Raw genomic sequence first — 17,516 nt, forward strand, 5'->3', positions numbered from 1 at the left:
TATATGTTGGATCTAATTACACTCATTCTGCATCTCCCCCACGTCTCGCTGACGTAGAATCAGAGAGCACACGGCCCTGTCACTCTCCAGAGCACGTGCTTGGTTCTGTGTCAGTTCTGAGGAGCCCTGCTACAAACACTTAATGCATGTGTTTGTATTAGAGGCTTGCAGCAAGTATTTGTCCTCAGAACTCCGTGTCCCCGAGTCTAAACACGTAACCACTTTGCAATATGTCTGTACGGTATTCCTACTTCTGCAGGCCCTAACGTAATCCAGAATCATGCCTAGGCTAAGGGAGAAGGAGAGGCAGTAGTTTGTATAAGTCAACTCTATTCATTCTTTTAAACAAACGTGTTCATTACAGCTGCCAGGTAGTGCCTGGTGAGCTGTAAGGAGTAACTCATTTCTCAAAGGCCAGTGTCAGCACTGCCAAGGAGTTCCCTAGACAGTAGAAACTTTTGACTCATATAAACAGCTTTAATCCCCCAAATGAGAATATGTTTCGAGCAAAAAAAAAAAACAAAAACAACCTTTATAGTTAATACCGTGTTCCTCTGTATTCATGTAGAGCATGAAATTAATGGCGTGAATTGATACTCTTTTGTATTGATTTGCATGGTTTTAAAGGAAAAAATATCTGGGAGACCTAAGATTATCTGTAAAGGATAATTCTTTTTAGTCTTTCCACTCTGTTCTACTCTGAAAAGAAAGCATTCACATTTTAAACCCACTCTTGCCCACAAGGAAGAAATCTATTCTCTCTATGTCTACAAACATAAAGAGAGATTTATTTATTTGTGGAATTAAGCAACTTTAATTGAGAATGAATAATTTTTGTCCTAGTTTCAACCTCTTCTGTGATTATTACAATAACAGTAGAAGTTCATGGTTTTATTTTTGTGTCTTCAAAAGAAAGGAATGTGAAACTTTCACAATCTCGGGTGTCCAGTTATGAGAACTTTTTTGTGTATGTGCCATCCGATTGATATATGTAATTATAAAAGCTTCCTACCTGCTGTTGGGTTTTCAGGTCTGCCATCCCCGCTTGAATGTACGTTTGAAAGAGTAATTTCTCTGGTGAGTGGCGTAACGTGCTTGTGTTCTTCCTCCTTTTGTTTTATCCTGTGTAGGTTTAGGTCTGGCCTTCAACCTGCAACCTGCCTTAACAATCATCGGCAAATACTTCTACAAGAAACGGCCCACGGCGAACGGCCTGGCCATGGCAGGAAGTCCTGTTTTCTTAAGCACGCTGGCTCCCTTCAACCAGTTCCTCTTTAATACTTACGGCTGGAAAGGAAGCTTCTTGATTTTGGGAGGTATACTGTTGAATGCCTGTGTGGCTGGGTCTCTCATGAGACCTGTGGGACCCAAACTAACTACAAAGAAGTCTAAAAACAAGGTTGGCATAAGAGCGACGGATTTGGGTGAGAAGACGAGACATAAGAAGAAATCAACATGGGAAACAATTAATAAGTATTTAGATTTCTCCCTTTTTAAGCACAGGGGGTTTCTCATATACTTATCTGGAAATGTCATCATGTTCCTGGGGTTCTTTGCCCCCATTATATTCTTGGCTCCGTACGCCAAAGACAAAGGAATTGACGAGTATTCCGCTGCCTTCTTGCTGTCTGTTATGGCTTTTGTTGATATGTTTGCCAGACCTTCTGTAGGATTCATTGCCAACTCCAGATTTATCCGACCCCGAATCCAGTACTTCTTCAGTTTTGCAGTGATGTTCAACGGCGTGTGTCATCTCTTGTGCCCGCTGGCTGACGACTACCCTAGCCTGGTGGTCTACGCTGTGTTTTTTGGCCTCGGATTTGGGAGTGTTAGCAGTGTCCTCTTTGAGACGCTCATGGACCTGGTCGGTGCTCAGAGGTTTTCCAGCGCTGTGGGGCTTGTCACAATTGTGGAGTGTTGCCCAGTTCTTCTTGGCCCTCCTCTTGCTGGTAAGAATACTTCTCATCAAAGAAAGCAAAATGCATAAAATTAATATTCATTAGCCGAAACTTTCTTTGTAGTGTAAAATGTGTTTGTAATAATAACACCTAATCGCCTAAAAGACTGTGGGTGTGTTACTTTGAGGCTTTAATTCAATTTCATAATTAGCATATTTTAGACAAAAATTTGATTCTGAGCTTGGACTTACGAATATAAGAATTTAAGTTAGACTGATAATTAGCATAGTTTTCAGGGTTTCCCCCATATGAGTTTGTTATGTGCTTTTAAAAATGTATCATAGAAATAAGATGCCACTTTATTTTATCATTTTTAAACATATTCCTTTTCTTTTTTATTAAAATGAGTCAAATATTTGAAGTAATGCTCCCAACAGGTTCTTACTGGAGTATATTGGTTATATTAATACGGAACTAGTTACATGCTTAATGAAGGAACACATTCATAATCCCACTGATAGGACATAGGAATAGGAACGCAAGAATGAAGGGAAATTCATTCAAAGTCATGTTCTTGATCAGATACTTATATTCCACATTTATAAATTGTAAAGATTACCGTTAGATTTTAAGGTCTAAAATACTGTCAGTGAAGCCTGTAAAAGTATCTGTGCTAACTTATCCAGTAAGGAGACTGAGAAAGACACATGTGTAAGTTCATTTTTGAAGTTAAGGCTTTGTTCAGTCTTAGAATTCAGTGTTATAAATATTAAATGCTTTTGGTTGGCCAGTCTTTTCCAGTAACCACGGTATAGTATTGCTTTGGTTGACACTAAATGTGAAGTATTTACTTAGACCTCCTGCCCCCTAGTGGTCACAGCTACTGCCATGCTAAGTGTAAATCTCTTCCTTCGTGACTTTGAAAGTGGGACAACTCACATTAATTTGTTAATTTTAAGGCACCGTTGCCCTTTCCTCTTGCTTCTTCACTTGGTCTGGAAGGAGTGATGGAGTTGTTGACCTCTGTCCACCGGGGCTTCCCTCTGACACCTGGCAACATGCTTTTGGGTGGTATATCTCTCAGTACGGATATAGCACGACAACAAAACATTTTCAGAAAGAATGAAAGCCTCATTCAGTTGATTTTGCCACATAAGACAAGTACAATTGGCCTATCTTTTCTTACAGAGTTAGTTTACAAATGGGTTGTAGAAGCCTGTTCATTAGCAAGAAAATTCTTAGAATCAACAGAGAAAACTGTATTTTACCAGCCACGGTGGGATGAAAAAAAAAAAATCAAGTCATGTCCATAGGCATAGTGGCTGGGTGCTATGAAAACGAAGGAATCTGATTTGGCCACGCCTACCTGTGCTGAGACCTGTATTCACATTTACATCAGTCGCGGTATCCTTGGGTGCTTATTGTGTTAATACTGCCAAACTGCTGCATCACTGGTAGCAGTGGCAGAAATTAATTTGGGGACTCGTATTGAAGCGCTCAGCCTATGCCCTAAGATCCTACCCATTTTTTTCATCCTGTTTCCGCCTCCTGTTACCCTGATCAACTCCTTGACTTTTAGAGTGGCTTCTCCTCTATTGCATGTGGCCACTACTAGAGCAGTGTCTGGCACATAGTAGGCACTCAGTAAGTACTTTTGAATGAATGGGTATTATTATAGTTACTTATTATACAGTTGCTACTGCTGCTACTAGTCTTGTTAGTGAAAAGGTCGGGACAGCATGGTTTTTGTTTTTCTTTTTTTCATCTCAAACTTTCACTGCTGCATTCAGAAAGAACTGAAACTTCAGTTCTGGAGATCATATCTGGTTTCTTGATGATGCTAAAAATTCCCCAAACATTTTGAAAGTATGTTTGTTGATTTTGCAATCGAAAGTGATATTAATTCTGATGGGGCCAAAGACTTACTGTTTGGTATTTAGATGTGTAATAATCATTGTATGAATAGAAATATTTGACCAATGTTAGAGTGGAACATTAAATTACACAGTTTTTGATTTGTTGATGTCTGTATCATACTCAGATAAACCCATTCCGACATTAACCTAATTAAAGCAGGGAAATTTGTTGAAATAGGTAATTTCACAAGTAGCTAAACTGAATACTGAGCCACTAACTAGATTCTAGTCAGAATGATAGTAATTCTGACTAAACAAACAGGTCTGTATCAGAATCACCTGGAATATGCATATGATATATAATATGGATTTCTGTACACTAAATTTTGCTAATAATAATTATTGTAAAGAATTAGATGCTTTGCATAGGCAGGAGGCAAAACTAAGTATAAACTGAAGCATATTTAAAAGTCAATAAACCTTCTGATTATATAGCACTAGGCTAGGTGTCCAATGTTCTCAATAATCAAATGGAACAAAAACTTTCTTCCTGATTAGTTCCGCCTTAATAATTTAGATTCAGTTAAACTGAAAAACTGTGATTAGCCTAGAAAGTGACATGACACTTAACCAAGAGGTGAAGCCATTTTACTGAGTAGTTAAGAATGCGCGGTGTAGACAGACTTTGGTTACAGCCCGGATCCTGCCACTCACTGGCTCTGTAACCACATTCTAACTACTTCATAGTGGTCTTGTAAAGGGTTAAGTGCAAAATTACAAATAAAATGTTTAGCCTAGTGCTGGGCATAGAGAAAGAATTTAGTAAATATTATGCCCTGTCAGGAACCGTATAAAAGCCGTTGAATTTTTCCTAAAGAATGTAGTTTTTCCTCTTTATTGAAAAGACACCAAATGTGGCAAGGATGAAGCAATCTCAATATGTATGCTATAAATATATTCATATATATGTTTCCATTTGTAAATGTGTTTATATATTCCTACATATGTAGGTTTAAAAATGTATTTCACACATGTATGAATACATACACAGACACATATATACCTAGCTTGATTTGGTTGTACACTTCTATTGAGGGAAATAATTTTCAATACATTTAACATATTTAATTTAACATATATAATTTAATATACTATAGATGCCTTTACTACGCATATAGGAAATCATAATCTGGACTATTTTTTTCTTTATTAAACTCTCATCATATTACCTTAAATAAGAAATAGGTACCCGGTGTAGGGAAGAATTTATTTGCAAATGTTATCATTTTGTGGCTGTTTTATTGTGCTATCTTAAAAGATGTTCTTTGTCTTTTAGGTAAATTGGTGGATGAAACCGGCCAATATAAATATATGTATATGGTCTGTGGAGCTATTGTGTTCACATCCAGTGTGTGGCTGCTCATTGGCAATGCTATCAACTACAGACTGCTCGCCAAGGAAAAGAGGTTGGAGGACGCACATAAGCCTGAGTTCCAAGAATCGAAACCCTTGAGCACATCAAAAAGTCATGATGATGTCACAAGTTTCAGAAGTCTGAGATCAGGGGTTAATCCCTTAGAATCTGAACCCTTGAACACTTCGAAAAATCATGACACTAGTGGCGAAGATCTGGGATCAGAGGTTAATCCCTCAGAAAGAGAAACTAATATTTAACCAGAATTACATCTCTGATTTCAGGGTTTATGACTTTCATAGGCATATTTTATTTTCAAAGTATTGGAAGCTTTTAGTTGAAATGAAGAGTCATAATTAAGGATGGAGATGAGATTTTCCTTAATGGCAAATTTTAAATGTTTGCTTTTTAAAACTTATTTGGGCGGTTAAATTTTGAGATTATGTATATAAAGAATTCATGCAACGGGTTTATTTCCATACATGACTCTAGTTGTGGTAGTTAAAATAATTTTAAAGTCTTCCAGTGACTTCCAGTCTTGGTTGTAGAGATCTGAATCCCAAACCCCTGGTTTAAGTAGTTGGAAGGAGTATGTTTAATCCTTTAAGAATACCCTCACCACATTTCATTTTTCATTTGATGTTAAAGTGTGAAATGGAATGAAATGAATTGTTCCCAAACATGCTCACACACACAGTCTTTCACACACTTAAGAACAAGCACACCGGGTATCTGGAGCAAAAAAACAAGTTCAAAAAGAATATTATCACTTTTTTTTTTTTTAACTTAAAAAAAAATCCATGGAGAATAAAGAATTTGCATACTACTTTACAGTGTGGATTTTAAAGATAAAGATTTTAAAGTGAAAATGAGGGTGATCTTAATTTGAAAAAGCAGCTAACTGCTATTAAAAAAAAGGCATTTGCATATGTGAAATAAATTTGGAAAAAAAACCCTCCATTTTAAACCATTATTTCTGAGCACTGTCAGATTTGATTCATGCATGCACATGATTTCTTTGAAGGGGGCCATGCATACCTGGTGCTAGCAAATAGAACCCTCAAATAATTTGCAGTATTTACTAATACGTAAATCAAATTAAAAGCCAAAATGACCCTAGGAATGAGCTATGTCCATTGATTTTTGACAGGATTTTAGTAATTCAGAAAGTAATAATCAGGGATTTCTTTTCATCAGACTCAATCCAGACTCACGACCATAACTCAATCCAGACTCACGACCATACTGAGACATCAAAGTGGAATCAACTGGAATCCTGATAGCTAGGCTTACAAATGGGCAGCACCCAACATACAGTGGTGATCAGGGGGCTACTGTTAGGAGTAATCCAGCTGAGTAAACGAAGAGTGGGAGCCCTCCAGGGGCTCGCATTTCCCTCCCCTCCCCAACATGCAAAAGCAAAACCGGAGATCAAAGCAGGCTTTTAACTCAGCCACCGAAGATGTCTCCTATTATCAGAAGGGTAGCACTTGAAAATCCCGCCCTCGGCTGATGCCTGATTAGGCTTCCTGCTGCCTGTGAACATAACTAAACCGGGAGACAAAAAAGCCTGCTAGCACTGGAGGTTGTGTGTGCCTCAACAGTTACTTGGGAAGTGCAGGTTATAGTTTATAACTGGATAGAAAGAAGCTTGCAATATTGCAACCCAGGTTAACGTTAGCAGTTTCTCAATTTTCATAACTGTGAAAACACTGGGACTCTGACTCGCTCTTGAATACAGAGGCATAGGATAGATTTGTGCATTCGGAACTATAAATACCATTTTGAGTGATAAAGGACTTTTAAATAAGAAAGAATGTACGCATTAGATCTAAAGTTATATTTCCATCTCTAATTCTGAAGTTGAAATGAGATCGTGATGAATAAAAAAGCATTTAGTGCTTGATGATTGAAGTAATGTCATTCTTAAGATATCAAAAGGAATTCTCTCTTCTTTTTTATTAGTATTATTATTGCAGTAGAGGCAGGTGCCATTCTTTATTTGCTTTAAAAATGCCCTTGGATACCAGGCTTTTTTGAGAGTTAACATTAAGGATTTGATGTGTAAAATTCTGGCCCTGTTTAAGCATGAAGCTCACATTTAGCGAGCTAGATAAAATTCCATATTTCATTTGACATTCACTTTTTTTTTGCATAGAAAGAGGTATTTGTATTTTTAAGCTGTTAACTAAAACAGTATGTGCCAATACCATGGGTAAATAAATCAGGGAAAATGTGACAGTATATAGCTGTTTTTAATTTATTTTCATCCAGTCTTGAGTCTTGTATGAGCTATTTTCATATTATTAGCACTTTTGTACTCAGCTCTGACTTGTCACAGGACATGTGACATCATAAACTGTGTAGTAACTTTCCAATCTGAAATATTTCCACAAAATGACTTAAATTCTCAGAAGGCTACATATTTAAATTATTATAGATAATAGACTCCCCACTCCAGGCAAGTCATGATCTAGCCTTGGGTTTTAGCCCTAAGGCGACAGTCCTTTTTGTCGCCTCCTGGTGGGTGCCTTCCAGTGGCTTTCTCCTTGGAAGGAGGTTTATTTACTTACTGATGAGGTTTTTGTCAAGTCAAAACCAAGTTGTATTTGTTCTGTTGCTCTTCGGTCATCTTTAACTTTTCATTTCTGACACCGATTAAGTTAAATTGCTAAAAAAAGAAAGGGGAGTAAAATTGCACATTCAAAGCACATGACATGATGTATGTATCCAGTCGTGCCTGGCAGCAGCACTGCACAGAGTTACAGATATGCACACATCTTAATTCCTGTGCGTGAACATTGAAAATTAAATCAGAACACACTTGAAAGAGTGATGTAAACTCACACACAGGATTCAGAATTGTTTCAGGGTCAAATAAATGTGTCAAGTCGTTTACTCTCCCAAATCCCTTGAACTTGTTAGAATATTTGCTCCTCCGACAGAATCTTTCAGAGTGAGAAGAGACGATCAACCTCGAACATTTATTATTATAAAGTTGCATAAGAGGAGGAGATACAGTTGGCTTCCATGTCAGCAACAATTAGTGCAGAATTTATTTCTTCCCCCAGAGAATGACACGGTTTAGACATTCACGATATCATGAAGCAGAGTCAGAGAGCACGATGACCCCTTGTCGTCCATTCTCTCATGGGCTTGTGCAGGAGGAAGGCTATCATAAACCAGGGTACCAAAACGATTCATGACCACTGGCTGGTTTAAGTATTTTTTCATTTGTGATAACAAGACACCTCATATTTTTCACTGTTTAATCTTAAATATGCCTTTACTAATTTGTGGATGGAATACGGGTCTTAGACATGCCCTGACACATCACCATCCTTTCCTGATCCTTTTAGGAGCCAATCAGAACACATTTAAGGGACAGTGGGTCATACTGGTGTCCTTCATGTTGGAAGACGATGTTTTCTCAGTGTAAATTTACATTGCTTGTGAATTTCACTTCTTTAGTATCGAGTTCTAACCACCTGATCTCCTGGCTCTCCCCAGGACGCTAGGTAATAAGTAAAATACTTCGGTTTGATATATTTGAATATGCACCTTAATAATCTAGGTATTTTTTTACTTATCCTTCTATGGCTATACATGGCAACTGAGGATACAGGAAAAAGACCATAAGATGTATGATGTAACTGTTTTTATATTGATATATTTCGTATTGATGTTATAAAATGCAGAGAAACAATCAGTTAGTTGAAACTTATTTTCCATCCAAAAATACCTTTTAAAAAAAAATCTTAACATGTTGCGGGCTTTTAATAAAACAAAACAAACAGTCATGATTGCTAGGCTCAGTTTAATAGGGAAAGGAAACGAATCTTTATGTGTCCTGCATTTTGCCTGCGAAGTATCTTTTAATATTCAAGCCAAATCAGAAGTGGAGGCTGTTGGAATAAATAGGTGAAACAAAACAAGGAAGTTCAGCAAATTACCCAAAGTTAAAACGTAGTATGTGACAGAACACAGAACCAGAACTAAAACTCAGGTTTATCTAAAACTAGAAAGAGCCCCTAGGGTGTTCACTGCCACGCTGTCACCCCATAGAAGCTAGAGATACAAAGATAGACAAAATACAGATGCAGAAAAAATTAAACCTTATGTGATGAACCAATTAGCTTTAACTGCAATTTGTATTATGATTTATTGAGTGTTTATTAGAGACTGTGTTTGCTATAACCTGAATATGTAATTTCATATTGCCTGCCTTTCTAACCAAAGCAAATTATCCCCAACGATGGTTAACGATTGTATAGTAGCCATAATTGCTTGTGACTTTTTTTGTAAAAATAATGACATTTATATGACTCAAGCACAATATATTTTCCCTGAAGTTGGATTCAGAAGAAAAATGCTATTTTCTTTATGGACAAGTAATTCCCATATTAGTTGCTACTTATTATGACTCAAAAATTAAATGTACTTACTGTGAAACATTATATTCAGAATTATAGTGATTCCCACTTACAGGTTCATCCCAAGCTACCAAAAACTTGTAAAAGGTTTAGGAGGTACAAATAATTCGGCTCATCGATACAGTATATATTTACTTTCATCACTTACTGCAACTGTTCCTACACCATAACTGATTTTTCAAGTGTCCCTGAACATTGTCATTCTCCTTCTGGCCCGTTGTTCTGCAGCGAGAACAAGTGCATTGCTTTTGTCCTCTCCACCTAAACTTTTGACATCCTTGGAACACTGTTCTCCTTAACGCTATCTCAGATGGTGCACTTCCAGTGTCTTACATCTTGCACAAAGTCACTCATACCGCACCTGGCCTTGTTTGTTTGATTTGCAGGAATGGCCACGTTCCTGGGGTCAGCAGTGTCTGCTTTTGGCTGTAACCACTCATGTTCACAAATAGGGGAACTCGTGTGACTGTAGGCTTGAGGTTTCCGGGATAAGGAAGGTGCTTATGTTCTAGATAATTTTTCTGTTACTATGACTTTTCCTTAGGCATGATAAATAGGTAATTGAATATGACTTTTAAGAATCTAGAAAATTAGATTGTTCTGTCCTTGACACTATTCAGGATGTTTCTAATTTTCTCAAAGTGCCTGGAACTTTGAGAAACACAGCTTACCGTCACAGCATGCCATCATTACATACCGTCCTGTAGGCTCTTCCAGTGCAGTGACATCACTGACACATCATACCGTTACCAAGTAGATTCCTTACTGTAACAACTCACAGTACCAAAGAGCATCAAAATCGTTGCGATAAAAATTGAGATTACAAGCTTTATTTTATTCATCTCACTTATTTTTTAGGTTTTGAGTCCTACATATTTACGGGCATAATCTCATGTTTGAGCAATGCACTTAAAAGCTGAAAAGCCCCAATTGTTGGTAATTATAATGCTTGTATAATCAAAATCACAAACTATCTTTGTTGATATTTTATAAAAAATCAATAATTTGCTGAGTTCACATTTTTGGTAGTTCTGACTTTCTCTTCTTTGTTAACAAATTGTACACCAGGTTGTAACACTTTACAAGGTCCTGTGGTCTGGTTTTCTCAGTCTTCTGCTTTGCCTTCACTTTATTTCACAATTATGTGCAGTTCACGGAAGAATTATCATCACAATGAGAATCATAATTTTAGGTCTCGACCTTAAGAGGAAAAGTAATATTGCAAAAATAATTTTAACGGAGCATATGAAAATTATTTTAGAGCAAATTATTTCTCCTGTCCCAACCCATGCTGCCTACTTTCCTCCCCTCCTTTTTCCCTATAGTTATTTTCAAAAATTACCTTTCTTTCATCTTTTTTCATAATGTCTTTAGCATTTTATCTAATTATGGACTTTTTAGTATAGCATTTTGTCTCTTTGGTGGGTTTAATTATACTTCTACTTGCAATGCTCTCCATGTTTTCCAGTCTTCGTATATATTCATTAATAAGGAAAGTAATGTTCAGGAGAATTTTAGTAGGTAAGATTCAGTGATCATAAATTCATCACCGTATCAGCAACTGTTTTTCTTCACATGGTAAAACAAGTTTTTGTTTGTTTGTTTCTTTGTTTTAAATTCAAATATGGCAAAACAGCTCTATTTGAAAACAGTTACCCAACTTTCTACTAAGACATAAGTCAGTAAAAAGTTCTTTTAAGATGAACAAAAGAATGGAATGCTTATCTCGTGTGAATTTCAGGGTGAAATTTTCAGACATATTCTTCTGATTAAGCCTTTTTATTCTGAGTATTCTGTTGTTGCTTTATTTTTATATGCATCTAGAAAACATTTTAGTCTCAGTTTGTAGAGCTTCTTCATTAGAGTACACATTTCTGACATGTTATTTAATGGGCTTTATTTTTCTGGTAAGTGCTTTCTATGTCTAACTAAAGCATGAATATTTCTGGATTTAGTGAGAAAGGACATGCGAACCAGAGTGTTTATTTTCTAAGCATTAAATGCCATTGTATTTTGATTTGTGCTGTATTTTGGTTTTTATACATTTAAGTTAGTTTTGTTAGATACCTGTATTTTGAGAGAGTAAGACTAGAACAGGTGAGCGCTTTGCCTAAACATGTATTTGTCCTCCGAGTAAATGCAGAGTTGGAAATAGAACCAGGTCTTTTAACTCTTAATCTATTTTTTCCCATTAACCATCTTGTTTGTAATGGTGAATAGAAAGTAAATCTGTATTTTTCTGGAAACACATATTCTAACCTTACTTGATAAATCCTTTATTTACAAAATGAATATATTTCTCCTAATTGAATCATACTTTGCAAAATGCCATTTATAAATTTAATTTGAGGACTATTTCCTGATTCCCACAGCAGATGATTCTTAGTGAGCTGGACAAACAACTACAGGGATGAAGGATTTTGCACAATGTGTGTTGCTATAGCAATATGTAAGTCACTAAAAAACTCACCAATTTGTTTATAGAATCCATGTGTCAATATTCCATTAATTCCTTTTTTGCCTACATTCATGTTTTATTCACTTATTTGTTTTCTAAAAGTATCATGCCAGAGCACAGAGGGGGCAATACAAGTTTGTTAAATTGTTAACTTGTATCCAAGAGATGGTTGCCGTTTGACAGCGCTGAGGAGAGCAGGGCAACTGCATTTGTTGACTTAACAGTCTGAGGATGACTAGGATAAGATCTATCTCCAACGTATTTCTTCTTAAATGGTCATTGTACCATGGAAACAAGTTTGAAACCCCACAGAAGATTATATGAGCCCCTCTGTACCTTAATGTCCTCACTATAAACGTCAAGAACTTTAGCTACTTCATAGGGCGGTAATGAACATTAAAAGAAATTATACACATTAAGTGCTTACTACAGTGCTTAACACGAAAAGAAGCACAAATAAATGGCCATCTGCTAGATTATAAGCTGCAAAAAATAAAAGTAAAAAAATAAATGGCCATTTCACCTAGATGACAATAGCAAATTTACAACAGTTAAGACTAGAGTTTCTGTTATGTGAGATTCCGTCTACTTCCAGCCCCCATCTTCTCTAGATATTCTTTCTAGATTTTTCCCTTTTGATTTCATTCCAGAAAAAAAAAAAAATCCTAAATACAAGATCCCTGGTGAAAGGAAAGAGCGGTCCCTGTGAGGAATTCACTCTGTGAAAGTGTGAAAACAGTAGTCTGCACTCAAGATTCGTTGCTTAGTTCATTAAGGATATTTACCCTAAGAACATACATGATAAACGTTTTGATAAACTGATGTGTCACAGTAAAATTTTGCATGAATCGGGCCTTAAAACACATCTGCCGTGATGTGTTTGGATTCGGCCACACTGACATCCGGATACTCAGCTGGCGCTGGCACCGTGACAGGGGCGGGCCTCAGTCACTGCCGCGAGTGCATCGACTTAACACAGGGTCCTTTCTTTGCAATGATGATCAAAGTGGGATTGCACGTTACTTATATATTATTCAGGTATAGAAATTTCTGTGTTGAAGATGGAAGAGCAGGATCTTCTCAGACATTTTCTAAACTTTACATTTGATTTGAACTTCTTTATTTAAAAGCACGTTCCTTCAATTATTCTAAACTAGCCATGTTGATTAACATTTCTTAGAATGAATAGTTCCTCATTTTTGAGGAATTTTTGAAACCATTTTATTTAGTAGTTATATTCCTTCAACATATTTTTTCTTATCTTTTTATTACATTTGGGCAGGTATTAAAAGTAAGACTATTGGGGTGAAAGTTTTACCTAATGACATGTTTCTAATAAGACAGACATTGCACATTCCTTGGCCTAGCTACACCTAGCTAACTTCTGCAAGAATTTTTCAGGATTGCATTCAGGGGTTAACCTATAGAATTTTTAAAAAAGTACCAATTACATCTTAGGCTGTATTTTTATGATTGTTAAGTGAAAAAATTAAAATGTGGTTGATTTGTTGGTTCTGGAGGCATCTTCGAGACCACAGAGCAGATGATCATACTGTCACATGGTCTGTCAATTACTATGAGAGTGAATTAAAGAGAAAGGTAGTTTTGCTTGACGCCAAAGGTGACCACCCAGTTGTTTGTAACATGACCTAAATCATGACTGTACATATTTCACTTTTCAAAAAAATCAATAAGGTATAAAAAAAATAATTAATATAAATGACTGTCAAAGTTTAAAACTAGAACCCTCGTCTTGTTGCCTTCTTACAGATGAATGTACTTAAAGTAACTATGATGATCTTGGAATATATATTTATGTCTGTAATTTTTGTCTATATAATAGTTCTGAACTGGGCAAATAAAACCTGGGAAAAAATTAACCAAAAGTGGTATGCCAGTTAGCCCAGCACTTCCATACAAACACATATTTGGTTTTTATCTAAAGAGAGTGTAGAATTATTTAAATCAGAAATATATTATATTGTTGATCATTTAAAAAATATATTTAGTTCAATATGTTCCAACTTCATTTTTAAGCAAGCTTATTTGACTACTAAATCACTTACCACTTATCTTTTATTTATATTACGGTGTTATATGGACATACTATGTTAGAAAAATCTCTATTGTAAAAAAAAAGTCTCTATTGTTGTTTCTAAGTTTCACTATGTAACTAACTTGGAACCAAATGTTGAATTACTCTGTGTGGGTATGTGTTTTGCCTGCAGTTTTTAATATATTTTCAAATTCATCTCTCTTTACTAGACTTTGAGCTCCCAGTAGACCAGGACGTTACCTTAGTTATAATGACAACTTTAATGCCTAGCAAGGGGCCAGGCACAGAATAATTCCTTTATTGCAATGAATTGATGGAACTAGATTATTAAATGAATCCTGCAGGATTCTATGATGCAAGCTGAATGCATATTAGAGGAATTCTCTGGCTAATTTTTAAAAATTTGGAAAACAAACACCTGTAGCAGTTTCTTTATCTTATAATTGATACTCTGTTTTATTTTGTTCGTAAACATTCTATGCAAGTGTTGAAGTATACAGCAGCTAAACTTCATGGAATATATTAACTAGTTTTATTTTCTTTATGAAATCAGAAGTGCTCGTTTTGGCCTCCTGGAAATCAATGTTGACAATCATTTTATTAACTAAAGGTGCTACTTATCTTCCAGTATTTACCTTGATCTTTAAGCGCTCCTGTCTGCTGACTTTTCTTTTTTCTTTCTTTCTTTTTTTTGGTGGGGGTGGTGCAGACAGGGAGAAGAGTGCAAAAAAAATTTTACATTTTTATCGGAATCATGCAATTTAGCACTGTATATGTTCCTTTGCACTTTATTATTATTGTATTTTAATTACTATTTCTAAATGCTTACTAATTTTTATTTCAGGCCTATGCTGTTTCTTAGAAAGTATATGCATATATATTTATATAATATGTAATAAAAACCAGTATTGCTTATTAAATTAAAATTAAAATGACAAATAAATGTTTATGTTAAATTTTGAAATGAAATCTGCACTGCTTTTTTTTTTAAGAACCATGAAATGCTCTGCAAAACTGTGCTAATCAAAACATAGTTTCCCACGTCATCTCAAATGTTACAATCCTTTGAATGTACATAATGAATTAATGTTGGTGGAGTCAGACACATCCAAAACACAAGCCATGCCTAAAGGCTGAAATGCATGTCTACTATGGTAGACACGTGGATACAGTTTACTGGACTTACACACAGGGGACACATTCAGTTCAAGAGAAGAACATTACTGGCACCACAGAAGTTTCCCCTCAGATCCTTTCCCAGCCTACTCTCCCTCTTTTAACTTTTTTTTTTTTAAATAGAATTTATTTTTTAGAACAGTTTTAAGCTCACAGCAAAATTAAATAGAAGGTATAGCTATCTCTCATGCACCCACTGACCCACACAGTGCATAGCCTTCTTCATCACCAATAGCCCTTCTCAGAGTGGGATGTTTGTTATAATAGACGAGCCCGTGTTGATACATCATCATCACCCAAAACCTACAGTTTATTTCAGGGCTTAGTCTCGGTGCTGTGCATTCTGTGGGTTTGGGCAAACTTATAATGACATGGATCCCCCCTTATAATATCACACAGAGTACTTTCACTGCTCTGCCTTCCTTCCTGGAAAATGTAGATAAGATAACATTTGCACGAAAACTAGAAGAAGGTGAAGGGACAAAACACGCAGATTTCTGAAGGCAGAACATCCCCAGCGAAGGAAACAGTCATTGTGAAAGGTCTGAGCCAGGAGCATGCCTGGCAAGGTTAAGAAAGGGACGAGAAGTTCTGCTCAGCTGGAACAGAGAGGATGACGGGGAGACACAGTAGGTAAGATCAGAAAAGGGATTAGGGATGGATTTTAGAGCTTTACTGGTTAAAGGATTTTGACTTGTACACTGAGGGAAAGTCGCATTTTTCTTCATAATTGCTTTTCATCAAGACAGAAGACAAAAGCAAAATAATGCAATTGTAGAAGAAACCTACAACCTAATCATCTCCCTGTAAACTACCACACTCCTGTGGTCTCTGTTCTAGTGTCCATGGGGCCTTACCAGTTATGTTTAGTATCTAGTCCCCAAGTCCATTTTCCCCAATGTCTATATCTAATCCTTCAGTCCACTTCCCCTCAGAACGATTTATTCACATTCTAGCTAGATTTCTATCAAATCATTGTCAACCCTACAAATATTCAATGACCTCTCCGTTTAGTGAAGGAAAAAGATTCAAGTCCTGAGCATGGTATTAAAATTCTCATTACATACCACCACTTACCTTTGCAGACTTATTTCTTAATAAATCCTTTTATAATTACTAAAATACAGTCACATGGGTCTCTTCTTATTTTCATAAATCTGCCATTTCTTTTTGCCTCATGCATTCCATAAGCCTATAAAGTTTTTTCTCATCCCTTAAGCTCATGAATTCCTACGTATAAAGATCCAGCGAATGTTTTTCAGCTACTGACATTTGCAATAAGACTTAATTATTTATTAGATGTCAATTAAGATGCAAGCTTAAATATATATGTCTAATTTCACCCAGCCTAAACTCTAAATAAAATTAGCAATAGACTACAAAAAGAATCTACATTTGTATTTGAAATAGGGCAAAAAAATATGTAAACATGCCAGAAACTAAAATTTCTCCTAGGTAGTGTAGAATGGCTTTGTGCAAGATATCGTAGGAATATCCTGATGTTTGCTTATCAAATGTCCCTTATTATGCTTACAAATTCCTGCCTTACTCATTCCTTAGCATAGATATCAAGCTCCAATTTTTCCATAAACCTTCAGCTCTTGGCTGATAATCTCTGGTTTTAGCCCTTTGCTAAGTCACTATTTCCAGACTTTGACTTTATTTTCTTCAGCCTTGAGATACGCTTAACAACAACAAAAATTGTATATATATTTAAGGTGTACAATGTGACGTTTTTATATACATTATGAAATGATTACTGCAAACTAAAATACGCATTGACTCCCATAGCTAATTTTTTTTTTTTTTTTGTGGTGAGAACATTTGAGATAATTCCTATCAAATTTCAAGTATACAGTATGGTATTACTACCAAAACTTACCATACTGCACATTAGATCTCCAGAAATTATTCATCCCTCAAAACTGAACCCAAGTACCCTTTTACCAACATCTCCCCATTTTTCCCATCACCCAAGCCCTGACAACCACCATTCTAGTCTCTGTTTCTGAAAGTTTAATTTTTTTAGAGTCCACATATTGGTGAGATCGTGCAGTTTTTGTCTTTCCGTGCCTGCCTTATTTCACGTAGCATAATGTCCTCCAGTTTCATTCATGCTGTCACAAATGGCAGGGTTTCCTTCTTTCTCAGTGCTGAATAATGTTCTGTTGCACGTATACCATTTTCTTTATCCGTTCATCTGTCAGTGGACACTTAGGTTGTTT

The 17,516-nt window shown here is 36.1% G+C and overlaps 1 protein-coding gene across 11 annotated transcripts in view; it reads left to right on the forward strand.

Moving 5' to 3' along the window:
* SLC16A7 (solute carrier family 16 member 7) overlaps nucleotides 1-12,849 on the forward strand; it is a 141,943-nt gene extending 129,094 nt beyond the window's left edge. For 7 of the 11 annotated variants that reach the window (XM_032493255.1, XM_032493258.1, XM_014567245.2 and 4 more), the window contains 2 exons: nucleotides 1,131-1,949; nucleotides 5,091-12,849. In XM_032493255.1, the coding sequence (XP_032349146.1) occupies nucleotides 1,131-1,949; nucleotides 5,091-5,428 (1,157 nt within the window). In that variant the 3' untranslated portion in view covers nucleotides 5,429-12,849. The remainder of the gene's footprint in view (nucleotides 1-1,130; nucleotides 1,950-5,090) is intronic. The other 4 variants (XM_032493253.1, XM_032493257.1, XM_032493256.1 and 1 more) reach the window with 1 other exon arrangement.
* The last annotated feature ends 4,667 nt before the right edge of the window (nucleotides 12,850-17,516 follow it).

The sequence above is a fragment of the Camelus ferus genome, chromosome 12 (genome assembly GCF_009834535.1).
Source record: "Camelus ferus isolate YT-003-E chromosome 12, BCGSAC_Cfer_1.0, whole genome shotgun sequence".
Classification (NCBI taxonomy): domain Eukaryota; kingdom Metazoa; phylum Chordata; class Mammalia; order Artiodactyla; family Camelidae; genus Camelus; species Camelus ferus.